A 24,150-nucleotide genomic window follows, 5' to 3' on the forward strand; every position below is an offset into this window, starting at 1 on the left:
TAATTAATTAGAACATAACTTCTTCTGCATTTCTCTGTCCCTTGTTTTATTCAGCTTCACGGATCGGCACTTCCGTTGTATTGGCGGGAACTCCCTTTGCTTAAGTGGAGAACGAGGGAAAAGTCTTGCCACTAAAATTTGCCATAATGTCGATTCATTTGTGTAAAATGTCCAATGTTCATATGACCAAAAAGTCAACAATGCACCAATTCCCTGGGTGCCCTGAAAATAACTTTTTAGTAGAACTTATTTTCTCTCAAGTTCGGCAGCTTTATGTTCACCAATACAAGCGGAAAGAGGATTACGTCGGATTGGCGGTGCTCGGATATCGAAATATGACCTCTACACTCCAGTAAAACATGGTACTTTGTTAAAAGTTTGAGAATTGCGAGTCTTTATAGAAGTTTCAAAGGTTACCGGTGAGTTGGATCCACGTGGACTTTGAACAAACGGCTCTATTCTCAGCCCAGTGTAAAAGTAACATGACCCAGCGCCAGCAGGTGTGGGCCTCCTTCCTCAACAATTAAGTCATCAGTTCCTGGAAGTAGCCGTCCTCTCGAGCAACATCAGCGCTGTTAGTGTCGACTGTGGGAGCGAGGGCTGGGTCTATAGTCGCCTGGCAACTGCATACTACGTGGTTTGGAGGGGGGAAAGGGAGTAAGGAGGAGTGCAGCTGTACAAAGGGCAAGGAAGGAATGGCATGCACAGCAAGGGAGTCCTCAAAAAACCAATGACTGAATAAACTCGCAAACTCAAGCCTCACATCACATGTTTCTATCAATGAACTAGTTGACTGGTAAATGTTTAAACCCACCATGAAGCTCTCGAGAAACAATGTTGTAAAGTAATCTAAAATGTCTCAAATGCCTTGATTTGATTTATATATAATTATGAACCTTTTCTAATAAAAAAAACAATAATTTAATTTAATCTAAACTTCACAATAGAGGACAGTAACAGTAGGACAGAGTAACAGTAATTGCAAACAAGTGTATATGATATTTCTGTCCTTTCATGGTCCATTTTATGCTGGACTTGAACCTCGAACAAGACATTTACAGATAACCTTTAGCAATTTCTTGACACATTTTGAAAATATTATCTGACTATTGTTAAGAAGATAATAAAACAACACTCCTAAAAGCAAGCTTGAATGTTTTGGTCATGGTGTCATTAATAGATCATTGTAAACTTATAAACTGTAAGTTTGCGATATCTGTAGTGCAAATTGACAAGGCTAAGAGTCAACTTATTTTCTGGTAAAAAAAATTAAGCAATCTTCTCTTGCACAATCATAAATTAATGAATTCAATGAGGGTGAGAACCTAAGCTATTGAATTGTATTCCCACAGACACAGGAAGCAGGTAGAGTAAATATTTTGTAGGTTAGGTCAGGTCAGTGTGGGCGGACAGCAGCAGACACACGCACGCACACACACGCACACACGCACGCACACACGCACGCACACAGGCACACACGCACGCCCCTCTGGTCGCCTGGTTAAAGACGCTGTAACTCAATAACAGCTTCTGCCTCTGGCTCTGGTCGGACCATGTGACTATCATCAAAGACCACCTCCACTCCGTTCACTTCCCTGTACCAACAAGTCACATCTTTACGTGCAGCTCTTGAAGGGAAAGTATGCGACTGGATTTGAATTTCAAATATTTAAATTGACAGTCGCATTTACACACAGCTTTGCTGTTGTAGACTTGGTCAATTACACAAAATACTTTTGCAAGTATCCAAGATCAAATGAATAAAACTCAATTATTGTGACAGGTGAATGACTAAATGCCCTTGACTCTTTTAATAATGAACCATGGCGAATGGTTGTTGATAACACAGTGGAGGAGGAAGAAGCATGGCTTGGATTCTCAATCAAGTCTGAGTCACCCTGAATGTGTCATCGCCTCAAAACCTTTTGTAACTTGAAATTGAATGTGTGTTCCCATGAGACCTGAAGTGACATGAACAGCACAAGACCTACAACGACAGCAGGATATGTCAGGCAAATCACGATTATAAGATATGCCTTTATTGTCCACACATGGGGAAATTCCATTGTTGCAACGCAGGTAGATACAGAGGAAAAGGACAGATAACTTATAGGAAGTTTAAAAAACACTCTTAATAGAAGAACTCTTATAAACAGAAACTCTTATAAACAAAAACTCCTACAGACAAAACCTCTCATTTCCTAATAAGGAATGGAGGGGAAAAATAAAGATAAAATAAAATAGTAGAAAAAGCTTCAGTTGTAGTCATCTGGACTCAGTTTGAAAAAATAGACGTTTCGACTCTCATCCAAGAGTCATTGTCAATAACAGAATTTAGGTCGAGAACTCCGATATTAATACTGTTCTGTGGTAAGACCCGCCCATTGGGAGGAGCCTTCCTGAAGTAGAAAGAGTTGTTTGTTTCAACAGAAACTCCCCCCTTGTATCTACCGAGCTAGCCTATTCAGAATCTTAATGGGCTATTAGAAACCTCTTTGTCTTTGTGAGACCCTGGCTCAACCACCCTGAGTACCTGATTAGCATCTGAATGTCCTCTACCTTTCCAGGGGTTCAGTAACCCATTATAAATAACAGGAAGATTAAACCTTAGCCCTCCATTTCTGTTTAAAGAAGGTCTTTCTTTTTTAACAAAAATAGCTTCCTTGACTCCTCTTTCAAACCATCTTTTCTCCCTGCTTAAAACCTTCACATCACCGTCTTCAAACGAGTGATTAGAGGCTTCAAGGTGGAGATGCACGGCGCTCTGTGGTCCTGAACTTGTATTTCTTCTGTGCTGATAAAGCCTCTTGTGTAGAGGCTGTTTCGTCTCACCTATGTAACAATGTCTCACCTATGTAACTATGTTACATAGGTGAGACATAGGTGAAACAAACAACTCTTTCTACTTCAGGAAGGCTCCTCCCAATGGGCGGGTCTTACCACAGAACAGTATTAATATCGGAGTTCTCGACCTAAATTCTGTTATTGACAATGACTCTTGGATGAGAGTCGAAACGTCTATTTTTTCAAACTGAGTCCAGATGACTACAACTGAAGCTTTTTCTACTATGGAACACGCCTGGACGAATGAGGGATTACACCGACATAAAATAAAATAAAAACAGCTAACGTAAGACAAGATAATACTAATAATACTGGTAAAATAAACACTCTATTTACATCAGTTATATGCACATGAATGTGACATTATTGCATGAATCACGACAGTAATTGCACATGAATATGACGGTATTGCACATGGTTAAGTCAGTATTACAAGTGTTCAGGGCTAACTGTGTTTGTTATAAAGTCTGACAGCAGCAGGAAGGAAAGACCTGCGAAACCTCTCCTCGCACAGCGAGGGTGGATCAGTCTCTCATTGAAGCTGCTCTCCAGAGCGGACAGAGTGTCCTGCAGAGGGTGAGACTCATGGTCCAGCATAGATGTGAATTTAGCCAGGACCCTTCTGTTCCCCACCTCCTGCACCGAGTCTAGAGCACAGCCCAGGACGGAGCTGGAGCTTCTTGATGACTTTATCCAGCTTCTTCCTCTCCCTCTCTGTGATGCTGCTGCTCCAGCAGGCCACACCGTACAGGAGGGCTGATGCCACCACAGAGTCGTAGAAGGTCTTCAGTAGTGGCCCTGTCACTCCAAAAGCCGACTCTGGCTCTTCCTGTACAGTGCGTCTGTGTTGTGAGTCCAGTCCAGTTTGTGGTTCAGATGAACACCCAGGTACTTGTATGAGTCACTCTCTCAATGTCCCTTCCCTGGATGTTCACTGGTGAGGGGGCAGTGGAGTGGCGTCTGCGGATGTCCACCACCATCTCCTTTTTCTTTCCCGCGTTGATGAGGAGGTGGTTCTGCTGACACCAGTCCACAAAGTCTTGCACCAGTCCCCTGTACTCCGCGTCATCGTCGTCCGTGATGAGTCCGATAATGGCAGAGTCGTCAGAGAACTTCTGCAGGTCACAGCTGTCCGTGTCGTGTCTGAGGTCTGCAGTGTAGAGGGTGAAGAGAAAGGGCGCGAGGACAGTGCCCTGGGGCGCCCCCACACTGCAGGTCCGAGTGTCAGACACACAGTTCCGGGCTCTCACAAACTGGGGTTGGTCTGTGAGGTAGTCCAGGATCCACTCTGCCAGGTCATACTCCACACCAGCAGTCTCCAGTTTGTCCCTCAGGAGCAGCGGCTGGATGGTGTTGAAGGCGCTGGAAAGATCAAAGAACAGAATCCTCACAGAGCTGCCAGGCTTTTCCAGGTGAGAGAGAGAGCGGTGCAGCAGGGAGATGACGGCGTCCTCCACTCCGATGCCAGGCCGATATGCAAACTGCAGCGGGTCCATGGCTGAGCTCACGGTGGAGCGGAGGTGGTCCAGGACCAGCCGCTCCGGTGTCTTCATCAGGTGGGACGTGAGAGCCACCGGCCTGAAGCTGTTGAGGTCTTTGGCGCGCGGTGTCTTGGGCACAGGTACCAGACAGGAGGTCTTCCAGACCTGTGGTACCACCCTCAGCTTCAGAATCATGTTGAAGACATGCTCCATAACTCCACACAGTTCATCTGCGCAGGACTTAAGGAGCCTGGGGCTGATGCCGTCAGGTCCTGCTGCCTTCCTCACTTTAATCCTCTTCAGCTCTCTCCTCACCTGTGCTGCTGTGACAGTCAGTGGTTGGCAGGGGGACCGTGTGCTGGGGGGATGGGTGAGTCCAGGTGAAGTAGGGAGCTGATGGGCCGGGGCAGAGATGTGAAGAGGAACGGATGCAGGCCTTTGTCCAGCTATACATACAAGTGCAATAATATACCGACGAAAAAGGAGTTTTATGGCACTGACACAACATTTCTAAAGCAGGGTAAACCTTGTAAACCATTTTCTAAACTGTAACAAGGTCAGAATGAAATACTTCAGCAGTTAATTCATATCCATAAAGAGTTATAGAAGTTTTACCCTTCACGACTCAAATCTCATCATACATTGACAAATAAAACAGAAACTCAACAAACGTGGGAATCTTTACCAACTCTACACCAATCTAAAAAAGGTTTAAACCAGGGCCGAACGTGACCAAACCAGAACTAAGATCAAATCTGTCAAACTGAATTTAAAGTATCGTCTTATTGTTTCCAAAGCTGGATTTTGAAAAACTCAGACGGAAAGCAGCATGAACCGGATGGAGTCCTGGTTCACAACTCACTGAATGGAAAAGTCATCGCACTCCCTCCCAAACGAACTTCCCCCTTGAACCTGGAATTTGTTTCTTTGCTTAAGTCCTCAGGAATCGACAGAAGCAGGAAGTACATGTCGGCCTGTCCTTCCCGGCTACAGGGTGCTACAAGGAGTGGTAAAGGAAGGAAGAGAATTGGATAACAGGACAGCGCCCCGCCCCCTAGAGGTGGCCTGAGGGACTCCACGGTGGAGGCCATAGACAGTAGGGACGAAAGTGGAACGTGGAAGTACACTATATTGCCAAGTCGAGTACTGTAGGAGCATAGGATCAATAAAGAAATTTAAAATGTCATCAGTAGAGCAATTGACCATGGATGTCAAGATTATTAGGTTAATCAAACCTGTAATGTAATCACAAGAACTGTAAAATAATTGTAAGTCTTTTTATTTCAGTCTTTTTTCTTCAATCTATAGTTAAAAATATACAATATACAATATACAAGCAAAGAGATTTTTATCTGGCTGCTTTTGTTACATTAATTTAATTTTTTTTTTTTTTTAAATCATTCAGAAAGTTAAATTACATAACGTTTTAGGCAATTAAAAGAAAATTAATGATTACACAGTTGCCTGGTCACGGTCTCAGAAAACAGTTTATATTGTGACAACTAAATATCTACGTCATCGAACTATAATTTGGGTAAAATTAAAATGATTAAAAAAAAATTCAAAGCCAACTCCAGCTAGCAAATGTAGTGATATTAATAGATAATAAAATACAGAGAACTTACAGCTAAATCGATTGTAGTGGTTCTAGCTGTGAAATCAATGTCTGTACAAAAATAATATGATCCTTTACTCTTCAAACACAGCTTTGAAGTGTCTTTTAAGCTCAGGGCAGGACTGCGATCTGACATCCAAAGGAGGAGGATCAGAAGGAATAATACAGAATAAAATGAATGGCTTTGAGTCGAGATGTCAATAGGAATACGGCTTTTCCAATCACGTTTGCAGGGCTCAGTTGTCCACCGTCCTACTGTCTATGGCAAAACCTGAGACTGTTTAAGGCGGGGATGAAAAGAGGACTGCACTACGAAAGAACAAAAAGCTACAACTTGCCAGATTTAGGGCTTTCACAGAAGTCTACTGTTGTTGTTAGTGTCAAAGAGAAACAGAAAACGACTGAGGCAACGGGGCATCCTGCTACAGACGGAGGGGTTTCCTAGAGGGACCTACCGTTTTGAGCCGCTTCACTGCGTCTTCACAGATGTGCATGCCTCTGGACTCCTCCACCTCTACGTGTCCCAGGTACTGCAAGGCAAAGGCAGGAGAGAAAACGTCAGTAATGCGAGGATAATAGTATCTGCAGGCCATCTTTCCACTCCAACACATTCAAAGGCAGGTAAGAGATCAAGGACGACATAAATAAGCCAATTACCATCAAGAGGTTCATTTGGAAAAAATACTCTTTGCTGTATTTACCAAAACATTAATTTAATCAAACTAAAATGTGTGCTGCGTGTGGACTGAACGGTGGGAAACGAGGTTGCCCAGAAAATGATCAAACCAAAACCCAGGCACTAATCAATATTTTAACTAGTATTTGAACTATATATGCATTACCCCATACTGTCCAGTCAGATAAAACCTGCAGGCCAAAATATAATGTTAATTTAACCACACACAAAAATGTTTTGTCATATTACAAGTGCGTTTATTGTCATTATGGTATAACAAATTGGTAATGAGCATTTTCATTTGTATCACAATTTTGAAATATTAGTTTGAAATATTACTATTGTGACATTAGTGGAGAGAACCATGGAGGAATATCATGAAAGATGGAACCAGGATAATTGCAGGGTTAACTTTTTCAGGCAAAAAAATTAATAGTTTTAATTTACACATCGAGGGGCGATTAGATTTCACCAATTCGCAAAAAGTATGTCTTTTGGACACACACACACACACACACACACACACACACAAGCACACGCACACACAGGCACACACAGGCACACACAGGCACACACACACTCACTCACTCAGATTGCACCAAGAGAGACAAACAACAATTGAACCCAGAACGTCCTTTAAGAAAAACAGGAATCCCACCACTCTACTATGATGAAACACTCTGTATGCAAAACATATAGCCCTTTAGCTTTTCCTTTCTGAAAATGTTATTATTTTCCACATTTCCTGCATTACTAATGGTTACCCATTAGTATGTGGAAAGATGTGGAGATGTGGAAAAGGGAGGAAAAGAATTTGTTAGCCCTGTGCTGTGTGTGGTGTATTAAACCTTGTTGTGGCCCCAGCTGAGACCGGAGAGGCTCATTAGACGTGTTCAGGTGAAGCAGCTGGTGGCTCCAAACAAACAGGGACTGTACAGATGAGGCCTCTCCTTTTATTGAAAATTGCACCATAATTTACAGCCCTGACGACAACACGACCATGTGGAATTGGGCCTGTGTGTTGGCATGAGTATAATTTGTACCGGGATGATTACAGAGGCACAAATCCCATGATAACAACAAGGATAAACAATGAAACATTAAATCAGACAAGAAGCCAAGTTAGAATTGATTTTGAACCAGTCTGAGGCTTAAAATGCGAACGCAATTCCAATGAACAGCTGAGAAACGATTCAAACGTTATCGAAAGTATTAACTCCAAATAAACCTTTTCATCGCTTACGTTTTACTTCCAGTTGATTCAAAGTAAGAAAAGTTTTGTTACTTATGCCTCTGTAGGTCTGAAAAAGAGAAAAGCTTTATTCCAACGCTTTTCACACTGATTTTATATCTACTTATGCATGTACAATTAAAAGCTAAGCCGTTCACCGCTGGTATTCACAAACATGATTAACTGTCCAATATGACCCGACTGAATAAATTAATTTGTGGAAAACTTATAAGATAAACAACTACTTAATACCACAAACATATACCATGTCCAAAACCTTGAAGCAGGATTATTAATTATGCTTTTTTATGTACAGTATAATAAAAACATGGCACGCTGCAATAAATAACTAGCTAAATGAAACACTGAAGTTGTTAGTTGTTAACATAATTGGGTTACAAGTTATTATGAGACTCTCAACAGCCCCCGTACCTCCTCCTTTCCCCAGCGTTTCTCCGCTTAGTGTCTCTCCAGAGCCATGACCCCGAGTGTCCCGGGTCCATTGTGCGAACAGTGTGTGGAGGAAGTCCTTACCCTTTTCCTACAGATTCAACACAGGAGCTACCGTAGATGACCCCACCCTCTGGCCCCTGCTATTCCCAGAGTGTGACGCCACAGGAGAGTCACCGCACCAATGTCGTGGACGTAAACTGTGATTGCGTAAGAGACTAGAGAGACGTGAAATGCAAGTGAGGAACGTAAGCAGAAGCGGTCGGGGAATGTGTAATGAGGCTGCAGTGGTGTTCAAGGCTGTCCCTGAAGTAGAGGTTGAGAGGAAATGACTAAGATAATTTATTATTTTATTATTTGAATATAAAACTTGTTAAGGTGGGCAACAATTAGGATGAATATACTTAGAAAAAACTATGGTAAGTTTTATTGAAGCATTTATCATCTGTTTGGTCATGAGTGGGACCAGGCCCGTCACGAGAACACATTTTTGAAGCGCGATATATTGCTTCATCAAATTAAAACAAATAATATTGAAACTACTTTTGTGCAATTGACTCTAAAGCCTCAAAATATCAGAAAAACCTTTTCTAAATGTAGAATATTTTTGAAAACATTACCTGCAACATATAAAAAGCTCTTTAATCATCAGGATCTACAATTTGTCATAGAAGTTACTTATTTAATTCTGTAAAAGTTCTGATTTCCTTGTACTGCATAAAAACAAGAAGAAATGTCCCTTTATTGAAAAGAAAATGTAAACACAAAAATATTGGCAGAGCTAATATTTATTGACCGAGTCGATATAGTAATTGTCCTGACAAAAGGTGCACTATGTAACTTTTCTGGTTTCTTTGTTTGGAATGTCCCACAGTACGTCAATAAATGTGTCTTACATTTATTCATATACAATTTTTTTTTATTTCTAGGAAAAAAAAACATTAAAAAACAACTTTACTTATAAGTCACCTCCTTCTCTCCATGTATACAAGTAATGCTATACTGTGGAACATTCCATCCAACAATAAGCAATAACCTCTTCAGGGAGACAAACGGGTAATACAAAATACATAGTGCATCTTTGACTAACTAAAACTGACATTTTTTAACCTCATGCTTCTATAAAGTGTACAGGAAATATCACACTGCATATGCGAGTTAATAATGGCATTTTAGTAAGCATATTTTTTTTAAAATCATGTCCTTATCCATTTACAGTAAGCTTCACACACGTTGGCAGACTGGGTGTAATCCAGAGGGATTCGAGGAATTAATTCACAGCATCGGCGAGAAAATATGTCTGGGAAAATGATCAACAATAAATATTCAAGACCCATTTTCGAGAATCAATCTGCAATAGCTCACACCCATTTTCATATAAATGACTATGTAAATCAACCCACACCAAAAACATAATCATATAGCTAGCCAACATCCTGGATATAGGGAAACATGTCATCTGATTTCTTCACCTCAGTTAGGATCATATGCAAGGTAAGCCGTAATCGAATCAAGTCAAGTGGTCTACATATGAAGATTGCATATTATGTAAATGTTGCTGCGTATGTAAAACACGTTTCCTTCGCATTTAATGGCAGGAGCAGTCTCGAGTACTATTGAGTATGAGGAAGGCACAGAACCACGACAAATGAGAAGTTTGACAGCCAGGTCAAAATTGTATTTTAGAGTAGTAACCCTAACCCAATTTGGCATCAAACACATCTATCCAGGAGGTTTTTTTTTCATGGCCTTAAAATACAATGTACTTCATATGACATATTTCCGGCAAAGTAATAAAATCTCCATGGGTTAAGAGCAGAACCGCCACATCAAATATATATCAATTACCTCAACTTTCCGGCATGTATACTTGCACTGTGCTCAAATGACAAGTGCATGCAAATGAACACTAATGTTACTTAACAAGCTCAAAACAAAAGGCCAGTTTGTGGAAGTGGGCAGCTCTAAGCAACGCCACTCAAAGCCCAATTGACTCTGTGTGAAAAGCAAGGCCCGAATGCCCGTTTCTTTCCCACACGGTTTTGACTGGCCTTTCCTCTCCTCCCATCGTTTACTCGGAGGCACAGATCGTTCAGCTACAGCCGCAACAGGGCACAGCACCAGCAGAAGGCTCTGTCAGACAGCTAGAAGAGAGAAAGAAAAAGAGGGTGAGAGAGCAAGAGAGAGAAAGAGAGAGAGGGAGGGAAGGAGAGAGAGAGGAGCAGCAGGGTAGGTTGCACCAGCACAGAGTAGGAAGCAAAAGCACATAGGAAAATGGTTTGACTGGAGCAGACATGGGATGCATAGAGAGGCAAATCAATCGTTATCAGTAGACCTTCGGTTGTAATCAAAAATACAAGACAATCATTGGCCCTAAATCACAAGATTAAGTGCCCCGGCATGTCACAATGGTAAGACTAGGCCACGCTGAGGAATTCTGGAGGCATTCTGCTACAATAGACAATCGTTACTTTAACCTAATACTTTAACAAATAGACAACCAAATGTGGCGTTTTATGTGGCAAGGTTATGCAGATGACATCGCAACATTTAGCATTTTAGCAGGGAGGGGCAAAAGACAGCGGTGAGTAGTGAATTCTTCTTCGTCAAGAGCTCAAAACGCAACTACAACATAAAAAAGCTGTAGCGTGCAACTCTGCTAAATGCCACTTTAACATGAAAACCACACATAAAGTCAAATCCAGTTTAGTCCATTGTCTTAGAGCGGAAATATCAAGGTTCACCACGTTTAACCTTAAGAGAGATTCACTTCATATTTGTCGTTTCAGGTGGATGCTCAAACACACAGAGTGACTATCGGGTAACAATTTCAGTTCATCTATGAAGTTTTCACTTCTGTTGCCGAGGTGAGACAAGTGATCTTGGGAAGTGTACCGTGGAGCTTGTGTTTGTGAAGAGAGATTTTTGTTGACTAAATAGTGTCCATTACTCACACAGCAGGTCGGTCGTTCCTGTGAATTACAGCACTTTGTCTGAATGCTACGAGTCTTAAGCGATGTTTCTTTGAGCTCTGCAGTAAGCCAATGTAAATAAATAGGCTACAGCAGTGGTCCTTAGCAAATATAGGTCTTTGTGAATGGTAAAATATGGAAATGGAGCCTGTTTACGAGCACACATTGCATTCTGTGGAGGTTATTGCTTTGCCTCGAGTGTTCTACAGTTTGGCATCAAATGTATGACGCAAGCATTTATTCAATTGTTTTTTTTATTGCAAAAGAAATGCCTTGCAACATATATTCCTCTGCTTGTCTCCATGGAGATAGCCAAGGTAAATGCACTATTGTGGAACATACCGGGCAAAGCAATCTCTATGGAGGGAAGCAGGTAGCGAACCTTCAAATAGAAAGAAATGTATACATTTTAAAGGCAACACTTATTCTACACATTGACCAAAACGAACATGTATAACATATGTACAGCTATGGGGTTGTGATCGTTTTACTTCCGGGTCGACGCCTAGTCATTATAATGGGATTTTGGTGTTCTAAACTGAACAAAACTTTTACCCATCAAAATCTGTCCTGACATGAAAAAAATGCATGTTGTTGTTATTTATTCTGAAACTCTTTCGGTTGCCCAATATATTTGATGGCCCATATGCTCCATTCGACAGGACAAGCAAAGTGTGAAATGGGAGCGAGAATGGGGAATGACATGCAGCAAATTTTCAGGAGCTCAGGACACTGTGTCCTGCCCTGAAAGACAGGCATATGTGCCATCCACTCGACCGTGAGAGGCACAAGTTCCCTAATATTTATTTAATTACTCAAGCAGAGCAAACAGATCCCCATCTCTGCCGTTTGTGAAAATAGAACTCTGATCATTTGGACCTGTGATGCCACATTTAACAGCCCCATAGAGGTTATGCACTAACAATATTTTCATTCATAAAATGCACTTAAAAATGCACTTTAATCTAGCTATTGTTACTCAGACTGTGCAGAGCTTAACTAGCGTGTTTGCAAACATTTGGTGGAGATAAAGGACACTTAAACTCACCCCGCAACAATTCATTTCTTCAACAAACAGACTCAAAAATTGTATTTACAGAGAGTTAAGTAATCAGTTGGACTGTGTATAATCACAAAGTCTGCATCAATAATAAACGTGTGTGTAGCTGCAGTGTTCATGTTTATCTGGTTTTCTACTACTGTTTACTGGCTTTTCCCTTTTTAGATGTCTGGTTAAAAACTAAAGAGTAAGCAGAATTATACACTTTTACAATGTTTATTACACTGTAGTATTACACAGCTTTGACAGGAGAAAACTCCATCATTCACCATCTACACTTTTTGCCACTCACATCTTAAATCCAGAATGTTGTGATGCCATCTGCATAACCTCAATTGTTTTCTTTGTCAAGATGGGGAACTTGTTAAAGCTATCCATAACAAAACACTTCATTTTTACACTATGCATAATTACTATCAAGTTCTCCTAGTCTCAGAGGGCAGCAAACATAGTGCACACGCCTCTTACAAATTAGTCAGTCCCCCTGATGAAAGCCGCGCTCGCCAGTGGAACGTCTATGATTAATCGCATGCTGTGTCCTTGGGGATCTGAAACTTTCTGTGTGTTGCCCTTAGCGTGCGTTATACGGTGTGCCTCCGGTGCAGATTGGGCAGAGTAGTCACCTTGACCGCAAAACTGCACTTCCCACTGCGGACGGCCTCCTCGTCTGTCTGCCACTGGTGCGGTCGGCTCGACTCGGGGACGTACACATCTTTCTTCCGGCGGAAACTCTGCCGTAGCTTGTTCATGGCTGAGCCCCCTGAGAAGAGAACAAAAAAGAGACATTTATTAATCATCTGTTTGCTATTAGCATCGGCAAAGGTTAAGTAAAGGCTGGGGGGGATTAAGAGCAACATCAAGTAAATGCTAATGTTGCACCGTAGGGAAATTTCACAAAACTGCTGGTGGAGTCTGACAACATACTCGGGTTAGTACATTTCCTGAGTTTGGTATAAAACAAGGTTGATGATAATAGGGTTTCAAAATACTACTGCTCAACATAAAACTGCATTTACTTAAAATCAAAGTCAAAATGACATTCTCACACCACGTTTTTGAATGAAAAGGTTATTAAAATGATATATAAACAGCAAAGTCCGATTTCTTTCTGATCATGATCCCTCTGATTACCCACATCAGATTCTGTGGTTTTCTTTAAATAATCTTAAAGGTCCAGAAATCAGACGATAATCAGATTTTTGTTGTGCATGCGAACACAGCCAGTGATCTGACCGTAATCCTAACTGCAATTTATGAATTATGAAGACAATTAATGTTTGATTGGTTTATTTTGAAGCTTCTTAAATTCTTTTATTATAGACGGCCAAATCAACTCGCATTGGTTGTATTCAATTGAGCTACATGGAAAGCAGCTTGAATGGAAGTCAAAGAGTCAAAGAACAAGATGCACATTCTGTTGCATCAAATAATCCCAACAGAGTTCTTCTGTTTAAGCCCGAAGCAGGAGGACTCTGAGCCAGCTGTGAACAGATGTTTGTCTCCACATCAGCTCCAGCACAGTGCTTTAGGGGAACTTCTATGATGATAATAATCCCAGAAAGGAGCTTATTGGTTCAGAGGGTAAATTACAACTAATTAATACGTTACAGCAAATGGCAATTCTTTAGAAAACTGCATGAATCTGGATCTACCTCTGTATCTACCTGCGTTGCACCAATGAAATTTCCCCATGTGGGACAATAAAGGAATATCTTATCTTATGAAAATAGTTAGAGGCATTAGGAGGCAAAAGACACAAGAATTGATTGAAATGGTCTCATTAATTTATACTTTAAAATAAAATGGCTTGAAGTCATATATTGGACAAATTAACACACACACAAAAAGATTTAAAAAGAACAAAAAACAACAACAATATCTTCAGATGATGTTAATGAATGAAAACGGATCAAAAGTATTGTCTTAGAATTGCCACTGTGTAACGTGTAAAGTCCAATGCCACGGCTGGTTCAAATATACTTCCAGTTATTTACAAGTTAACACCCTTCTGCTCCATGCTGTGAACACGAGGTGGCAGACAGCTAAAGCATAATCACCATCCCATAAATATTTATTAGGAGAGACAGTTTCAGAAGTTCACACCAAATGCCATCTTTACGCATATCTCCCATACAGCAATTTAAAAGTTATATCTTAGTTACAGTTGAAATGTCTGATCAAATATAGACGGGAACCACTGATCCTTGACTAAAGTGAAAGTGCAGCTAGCCGATTTGCCCATGTTCCACAGCAGTGTAAAGAATTTGGCTAAATACTCCTCTTGCATGTCTTTTGGGTCTTTGGCAGGAGATTAAGAAGCACTAAAAAGCCGAGAGCCAATTAAAAGTTGCTGATCCAAACTCAAAGTGAGCGGTGCATCCATCATTGAAAACCCGGGTCCTGCCTCACCAGTGCGCGCCCGAAATGTCAGGAATAAGACATAGTGGCATTAAGTCTGACTTTTCCGTGTCTAGTCACTAATGACGGGAGTCTGCTAACAAGATAGACCAAGGCACTTTTGATCTGAAGAGGATCGCTGGGATTAAATTGTGAATCCGTTAGAATTATCCTCTCTCTGTGCAAACATCGCAACGTAGAGTCTCCAAAAATCCATCCGTTGATTGATTACGACTGGACCGTTCTCTTTGTCCAAACTCACGAAAAAGGGATCAAACAAGTGAATCAATTATTGAGATATCGTCAACCATTTTAGCAATGGACTAATTGTTATCTGGACTATACACGGACTTCAAACCTGTCATGTGTTGAGAGAAGAGGTTTTATGGCTCAGACATTACATCAAATGAAACAGAAAACATGTTTCATAATCTATTGTCTGCAAGTGCGGTATATTCGATCAAGATGTCCTCAAACAGTTTTACATCAGATTTATCTAGGTAAAATTTTGTTTAAAAAATCTCTATTCACATTAATCGAGAAAATAATCAGTAGAATAATGGAATAGCTAAATAATTGTTAGTCGCAGCCCTAATACGGTGAGAGTTTCTAAATTATATAACATGTATTTGCAAGTTAACTTTGTAATTATAAAAGATAAATAATTACCAGTTTTGACAAAAAAAACATGGCGTGTCTAGAAAACACAAAATTTAAATGTAAATGTAAATACAAAAGCTAATCACTATTAAATGTCACTGTCATTAAACAGCCATGTTAATTCCTTTGACAAGGACCAATCAGGCATGTCTGTTTTTGTCTCTAACTACACGGACAAAGCGCTGCATGTTTGTTTGTTGCCGCGTATGTAGTTAACCAGTCTCGTGAGATTTAATGGCGAATATGTGTGGCGAGCAAACCTGTTATCTGTCCGAGTCAGGCGGCGGGTGCAGTGGACACCACACAATGAGGCTTTCATCCCTGTCCAAAGGCACTCAAAAACATCAAACTTCTGCTGTCAGAGAGAGAAGGAAGGAGAGGACCAGGAACGCAAACCAGCAACAGGAAACGATTTTAAATAAAACATTCAACCTGCTACGACAATTACAACTACTTTTCCATGCATTTATATTTGGCTTGGGGAGTTACACCTGTTTAGAAGCTGTAGCCCAAAAGTGCTACAATGACAGCAGAAATATACAACATCACATAAATATAATGTGGGCACAAAATTGTGAACTGGAATGCACAATTTACTATACATTATGTCTCATTCTCATGGGTGCAGTCTGGTGTCTTGTCTCATCTTGTGTGAATTGAGTATCGTCCCACCCCTATAAGTCACACAAAATAGTAATTTAGAAATTGATGATGTCTTTCGCGATGTGTTTGTTTTTTGTGCATATTTGATTTACACACATATTTTTAAAGAGGTAAATCCACAAATGAACTGATCATATACAAATTAGGAGGACCGTAATCTAACTTCCCTAGACATTTTGCAGACTAACCATATTAATTTTATCTCTATTAAATATTATGATGGACAATGTTACCAAGAAACTTAATGTAATTCAGTGTTTAGCAGTTTACCCCAAATACGTCACAATCTTGAGATTAAAATAGGTGGAATACCATTCCCATGCACTTGTATTTCAGCTAACAGGAAATGTTTCTGCAACAATAATAAAATCTTCCTGTTCCTAAATTTAACTACAGGAAGCTTTTAATAAGCTTTGGCATTTTGTACTAGACAAAACCTTTAGGCCATTGGGGGAGAATAGACCTCTGTATACAGACTTTGAAATGTCTGCCAAAAACTATTTATCCAGTTTGTCTTGCTTACATCAGCTTACAGGACTTATTGAAAAAATATTTGTGTATCCAAGAGACAAGCAATATTTAGATCAGATTGATTGATTAATTGATCAAAGAGTTAATAAATAAATAAAACCACACAATTGTGTAAAATACAAATGGCTCTCCAAAAACTTTAAATATATTGACATTTATTTGATCACTGCAAAGGATTCTTAGTTTGATGACGAAGGCTTATATATGAAATGAATTGTACAGTTTACAGTACACAACAATAGTGGATAGAAAACATACGGTGCAAAATGAGTGCAGATAAACCGTTACGACAAACTCTGACACTTGACAATTATGGAACCCGTCTTTCCAGATGTAGACGTACATAAGGCATTGCTCAGCACAAAATGAACTGCTTTTAATCTCGTTATAAATGAAATGACAAGCTCAAACTAAAGTTGACATCAGACTCCAAATATAGCACGACAACAAATTATTTCCCACGTCTCACAGTGAAGACAAGTCTCAACAGCAGAGTCTCCTCCTTTTCTCCCCGCGCTGGAAGCACTCAGGCTGTCACTGGCACCGCACCGAGCCCAAACACTATGTGACCTAAATAACCCCAAAGAGTAAAGCAACGCGATTCCTCTCTCTCAGAAGACTTAAGGCTATAACCTGCAGTGTGCCAGGGACCAAAATAAACACATAATACACATTAACACATGTCACGAAAGACATCAGAGTATTTTTGAAAACGGGCTCTGGCAATGTTTCAAAGCGAGGCCGGTATTATTTCGGTTAAAAATAACAAGTGCTTATTTTCTCCACAAATACGTCAAACAGGTTTTGCCTGGTGGCTCCGCTCGTCTCCATGGAGATAGATCGTTCAATACCCATGCAATAACCACCAGAAAAGTTACGTTGTGTACCATTAAAAAGACACACGGATACATTTAAAACAACAAACAAACTAAAATATACATAGAAAACGTTTGCCAAGATGGTGAAACAATAAATGTACGCATGAGAAAGCCCAATAAAAAAAGCTTTTATCGGACTAGTGATTTCCCACTTTGAGTATGGTAAAACAAATAGAAAATTGTTTGAAATTATTTATTTAAACCCAATAACATGACAAACTAGTGATGGGCTACAAGTCTTTGAAAAGCGGCTGCACTGAAGTGGAACGGTCCAGGTGCTGAATGGGTGGCGGTCTGGGTCATGTGAGGTGATTTAGCCCCTCGTTTGGGAACTTTCAGACAGAGAAACACCAAAGAGGCCCAAAAAAAAATGAAGCAGCAAAAACAAAACTAGACTTTAAAACAACTGATGTGTCACATGAAGAGCAGAACATTTTTCATCAGTCCTTTGCTCCTTCAGCTAGTACTGTATAAGATGCATTTCTGTCTGTCACAAATCATTATCAAGCAAAGGTCCCAAACTAATATCTGGATTAGAAAAAAACGAATGGCAACAGTGGAAATGGCTATTAAGTTTAATTTTCAGATTATTACAATTATCAGATAAATCAAGCAAAAGAAAAGCAAGGGAATATATTCTAGCAACTGCTAAATATTGCATATTGTTTTTCTTATGTAACAGTTCGTACATTCTTCATATTGACTTGTTCTCTGCAGTCAGTAGCTGTGGGTGTCTCACTTATGCAACAAAATACTTCAGAAAGCTCGAAGATAGACATGAAGGAAAAGCTTTCTTTCAAATATGAATTGTAATAAATTGTGACATTCATATTTTGTGCGACGAATAGATTCAAATCATATGGTCCCATGGTGCCCTGGTGTTCTCCTTTTGCAGCAAAACGTTTTGCTGATACAACAAATTACCGAGTTTGTTAATAAAAAAGTAGGTAAGGTCATAACATGATTAAGGACAAATTAAAAAGGTCAAACATGCCCCTTTTCCAACTAAATTAACACAGCTACAGCGAGAAACACACATCTATTAATTTAACTGCCTTCTAAGATCAAGTGTACTGGACATAGATCCAGAACCTAGCAACACTAGGGGACAACCATTTAATCATTATATAAAATACCAGCGTTTCTCCTAGGTTCACTCCTCGGTAGTAGTAGTTTATTCAGATGCACACAGCAACCTTACTTAGGCTGAAGTAAAAATACTTAAAATGCCTCACAATGTAACTACAATGGAAAGTAATGACCAATTTCGCTATACTTGTCAAACTCTTCAGTATGAATGCCACAAATGAGCCCAAGCGGCACACAACTAAAGAATAAAACAACAGTAAGGCATAAGCTAAAGACAACACACCTGGGCTTTCTACAGGACCATAGTCCACTCTTCTGAAGTCTTTATGTCATATGGTCAGATTATTTATTTTCCTCTCTAAAGTAGCTACACGTGTTGGATGTGTGAAGCAGAGACCTAGAACCATCGTAAGGATTCAGGTTGTTGACTTTAGCCCCTGTAGCTAATTTGGGTAATTTGGCAGTTTAATTTCTGTACAAATGCTCGGTGAACAAAACTGCCAAAGTGGAGAGGATGCCGCTGTCAACTTACTGCTATGATAGACTAGAATTAGCTGCAGTATTTTACCTGGGACTTGCTTGTCTATATACTGTATTTGTGAGTAAAGTAAAACCTTCCCTTTTGTTTATTTTACACACAAAGCGATTCAGCAAAGCACAAAATGACTATAGAGTGCTTTTGACAGCAAAGAAAATGCTTGCTTTACGCTGCTGCCAGCTTGTTTTACAAAATACCATTTGTCATCACAAATATTTTGCTGACTGTAGCACTGATGTCAAAGTAAATCATTTAAAACCACAGAGGGTATATGGCTTTGAGGAGGGACATGTGTGAATGAATGGAGGACTAACAAAGGTGAGGAGGGGTGAGGGATTTGGTAAGATCCCAGTTGGAGCTGTCAGAGTCCCTCATGGTCCACTGCTGCGTGATCAGTGACTGTTCCCTACCAGCGCTAATGAGGACAATTACACAAGCGCCATGTATACTGGAAAGCATTACAGAGCAACAGTCGATGTATACACGCCGCTCTGGTCACATGCAACCCGTGAGCATCAAGAATCTCATGCATTTCATGTCTGTAGAGGTCTATAATAGATGCAACACAAATGACACATTTGGAATTTTGACAGTGAGTGACAGAACTATGAGAGACAATGATGTGTAATGAAATTTGCACCTTGAGTTCATGAAGTCTTTTTGAGATTCTTTGATCCTCTTCAGAAATACATGATCAACTTTAAGGGCCCAATATACTAATTAGAAAATGTACTTTTTTAAAATCAAAACAGTTTTTAGGATATGAGTAAGCCTGTATTCTGGCACTGAAGTGTAAATACTTGAAGGTTAAACTCATGCCCTAACATTCTGGGTTGGTAGTTGCTATGGTATTTTGTTCCATTTTCTAAACTGGAGTGAACAAGAGCCAAGCTTTGGGGCCAACCCTTACGTCTGCATTGCATCATCAACTCAGCATTACATCGTGAACTTGTCCAAACCATTCCCTAATCAACATGCCACAGAGTTAGCTACAAGACATACAATTTGGAAGTACAAACAAATTCAGAGACCTAATTTGAATACAATATGGGATGTGCTCCAAGTGGTTAAGAGTTATCACATCTTTGGGCAAATAGGAAAAACTGCTTCAAGTGATTTCTACTGCTGGCTGTAGATGCAACAGTTTTTTCAATAATCTCTCCAGGAATGGAAAACTGACTAATCCTTAGAGAAGGATCCTAACCGAGAGACAAGTGTAGTGGGATGGTTTCAGTGACTGGAAGAGGGAGGAAGAGGGAGGCAATGGAAGAATAGGCCGAGATCCAAGACAAAAAGGCCCCAGTGTTTGCTTTCAGGACATCCCAGCACTGCACCAGCCGATACCCTTCATCCTGAGAATACCATGTTATCTGCAGGCTTATACTTTCAGAGCAAAAGCATGGGATGGCCTCAATCACAGGAGCCGGTGTAAGCCCATATCGCTCGTTATCAGTGCGGTCCGACTCAGGGTGATAGAACCTCCGTTCGGCTGCGTAGAGCAATAGCAAGAGGGAATTTGAAAAATGCTATTAGCGTGATAATCCAATTTTCCAGACTTCGGTTTGTGGCTTGGTATGCTTATGTCAAAATAAGCACAGTGGAAAAATGATGAATTAAAGGATGGAAACGTGAGGTGAAACTGAAAGGCCACACACAAGGCTACAGTGGCATCTTCATTTAACAAAACGCAGTAGTCTGAAAGTGGTCTGAAAATGATAATCAAAAGATTATAGGAAAAACATTAGCCCCATACCATGCAGAATTTATTTATTTCATTAATCAAACCTTCAAAACCCCCAAATACATTCAAAATATTCCAAATCAGTTCCAACTTCTGCGGGAACCCAGCAGGGAGTGACAGGATGAAAAAAAGCTGCCAGTTCTAATTACACACATTAAGCCATGTTTGGCAGAGAAACTGCTAAAACACTTCAGAAATGAATGAAAAGCATCCGTTTGTTTGTAATACAATACTTTAAAACATACATAACAATAGAAACAAAAACCGGGAGACAGCATGACCTCCAAATAAACCTGTCTGCTCAAACCCAATGTATAATTTGAATCTGGAGTGACATTTTCAATCTAAGCTTGATGGGTTCCGGAGGCAGTTTGAGGGGATGGAAACTAAGATTAGGAAGCTGCTGTTATGTGTGTTGTCTGGTGCTGTCCAATTCACAGATGAATCATTTCATATAATGGCACTCCCTGTCCACGACTAGACCCCATTTCCTAGACTCAAATCATGGCTTCTGACTGAGACAAGCACAACAGTTGGGTTTGCAGCTTGTGTGAAGAGAATTCTTTCAGAACTTTTGAAATGACCCACAACTGCAGCCTTATTTAGTTTATGGCACTTGTTTTTATTGCAGAGGGTTTAATATAGGCCCTCTCTTATAGTTTAGTTACATTCAAGCAGATCTTCATAAGAGGTGAACCGCTTGATGCATTTTGCCTGTTCTAATCATGTTCTCATATGTGAGCTTCTTTACGGCATAAACAAGTGTTTCTGCATCTTTACAGTAGTTTGGTGAAATGTTTAGCAAGATTTTTGCGTTGGAAACGCATACATGTTCGTGTGTTTCTGTGGGCCTCTGCGCCACCTCTTGCTAACAGCAGTTGCCTCTCTCAAACAAACAGAAACTATTCTCTGCACTTCAAACTTCCTGACTCTGCACATCGTCAAATCTGTGTCAAGCACGTTGCATGCCGTGCACACAAGCATGTATGAAAGTTATTTGATGTACGTTATTGTCCGCGTGACATTAGTGCAGAGATGTGGCGCAGCGATGCCACACATGTTGTTTATCAGCGTGCATCTGTCAATTTTGCATCAAGACGGCTCGTGGCAACGTTGCATCCCAATATGGCAATAATAATTCATATCAAAGTGGCACTAAATAAGGAGCAAGCCATGCATAACAATAGGGCTGGGCATGTTAATCAAAACAAGATTCAATCATTTCTAAATGATAAGCTTGGTGCCATTTCACTGAAAGGTCCAACGCCAATCTTCTGATAGAAGAAGCATGTGGTCTGAAGCAGAGTTCACACTGGAAAGAATTTGACAGTTTTTGTGTTGAATGGCACTTGTTAAAAAAAAAAAAAAAAAAAAAGGTCTGCCTTGCTTATGTTCATTAACGTATTACTGAAAGTAATTTCCACGCCTTCTTGATAAGGAAAAATAATCAAAAAAGAAAATGGTTATCAATAGATACAAATGAGAGAAAAATGCCAGGCAAATTCAACCCAGAAAACATTGCGCCTGGCAATGATTGCTCCTCGTATTTTCCAGCCATATCCAGGAGAGACTAAGTGTGGCATTAAGGGGCCCCTCCAGTCGACCATTCAAGCCTTAAGGGCCACACATCACTTTGACCAACGGCGGTGGCCATGTTTACAGTCTGGGGCAGGAACAGGACAACGGGCAAGAGAGACAAATAATTGTCACTGTATCAGCTCCCCTCAGGCCTGCCCCAGCAATGATTCATCCTCTGAATCAATGATGCGCTGGCCTGCTTTCCGACAAGGACACGCACCACTTGTCTCCCAGATATGTCCATTACTCCCCCCATAGTGCAACTTCTTGCCTTTAAACAAAAAAAATAATAATTGCACCATATCAGATAAAACTAAAGTAACCACAATATTGCCATACCCACAAGATCAGTCAAACCGCACCAAGACCCAAGTGGCCACGGTAACTAGATTTTGCATTTTCGCTCCATGCACATGTCAAATTTAATTTAATTTAATTTAACTCCCTTTGGTCAGTCAGGCTCGACTTGAGCCTCGAGCAGAGGTACAGGCTTTAGGCATTTTTTACTGAACGAGCCGCAGACTTAAATGCTGCAAGAATGCCTGTTTTAAAGGGCTTTCTTTCACCAATAACACAGGTATCTGAATAAATGCAACATAGATCAGTTTAAGTTTATTGCAACACCGTGGAACAAATCCAGTGCATAGTGCTTCTATAATGTTTCCAGCTAAAGGGTAAACAAGAAGAAAACTTTCAACTAGTTCAAAATAAATAATAAAGCGGAACACTTTTCTGATCAACCATTTCCGTTCTTTCCATTAAAACTGTAGTCTCACTTTCATCAACGTGCAACATGTAAAAATCTAACAATGCATAATACTGAACGTTGAGCTGCCTTCGATTTCCCAATGTAGCAACGTTTGAGGACAATTCAACTCGGTCAAACTACTCGTCTTGTGTCTTCTACCATGAAAGTGACTATTGCCTCATGATGGCGTCATCCTACTGATCTTTAAATACTCCACTAAACTTAATAAGCCCAAAGTAAACACTGCAGCTTAGAGCACTGTGGTTCTTTGTTCAGGAGTACAAAGGTTCCTCCTCACACCGCACTGACACACTGTCCTTGACTCCAGACCGAACAGGATAAAATGAACTGTAGTAAAAAGGCTACTCATGGAAAGTGTGTTCAAATTTTCCCCTGGACATCAGCAGCGAGGAAAGAGAGAGTCGAGTGGATCTGTGCACGCCAATTGCAATGCAGCTGCAGTACATTTGGAAGAAACGGGTGAACTGTGATTCTGAAGAACGTCATTCAACTGCATGTCATTTGAGCCACGATAGCATGTTGACTGCACATTGGCTCATCACTCTTTATTCTTGGACATGAGCGTTTAGCGCACTTGGGCTGGAGTTATGAAGATGACGTCCAAAAACATACTCTGGGGTCAATATCTTCACTGCACACAATATATTCCACAAAAAGCCATCAATGGTAACAGATTTTGGATCAATAAGTGAATTCAATGTTTCAGAATGAACCGTTAGCAACGCCCACGTAGTCAGTTCTCTCATTCTGGAGGCATGACAGTCAAAACAACTGTCTGGGATAGTCACAGTTGTTTCCACGTGGTTAAAATTACATGTCCCTGGCAGCTGTTCCATATGGTTCACAAGAAAATTTATTTAGAAATGTATTTGAGCGTAATCAATATAATTCAGTATATAAAATAAATTACAAAAGGAGATGCTTTTACAATACTGCATGTAATAAAAGGCGTTTTCCTGAAGTAGAAGAAACAAAAG

The 24,150-nt window shown here is 40.3% G+C and overlaps 1 protein-coding gene across 4 annotated transcripts in view; it reads right to left on the reverse strand.

Moving 5' to 3' along the window:
* LOC140370186 (protein numb homolog) overlaps positions 1-24,150 on the reverse strand; it is a 65,923-nt gene that overhangs the window by 20,157 nt on the left and 21,616 nt on the right. For all 4 annotated transcript variants that reach the window (XM_072457222.1, XM_072457220.1, XM_072457221.1 and 1 more), the window contains exons 2-3: positions 12,953-13,089; positions 6,396-6,470 (exon numbers count right to left, since the gene is read on the reverse strand). In XM_072457222.1, the coding sequence (XP_072313323.1) occupies positions 6,396-6,470; positions 12,953-13,078 (201 nt within the window). In that variant the 5' untranslated portion in view covers positions 13,079-13,089. The remainder of the gene's footprint in view (positions 1-6,395; positions 6,471-12,952; positions 13,090-24,150) is intronic.

Source organism: Eucyclogobius newberryi, unplaced genomic scaffold, assembly GCF_026437365.1.
Source record: "Eucyclogobius newberryi isolate DKJ021-1_F unplaced genomic scaffold, fEucNew1.0.hap1 SCAF_21, whole genome shotgun sequence".
Lineage (NCBI taxonomy): Eukaryota > Metazoa > Chordata > Actinopteri > Gobiiformes > Gobiidae > Eucyclogobius > Eucyclogobius newberryi.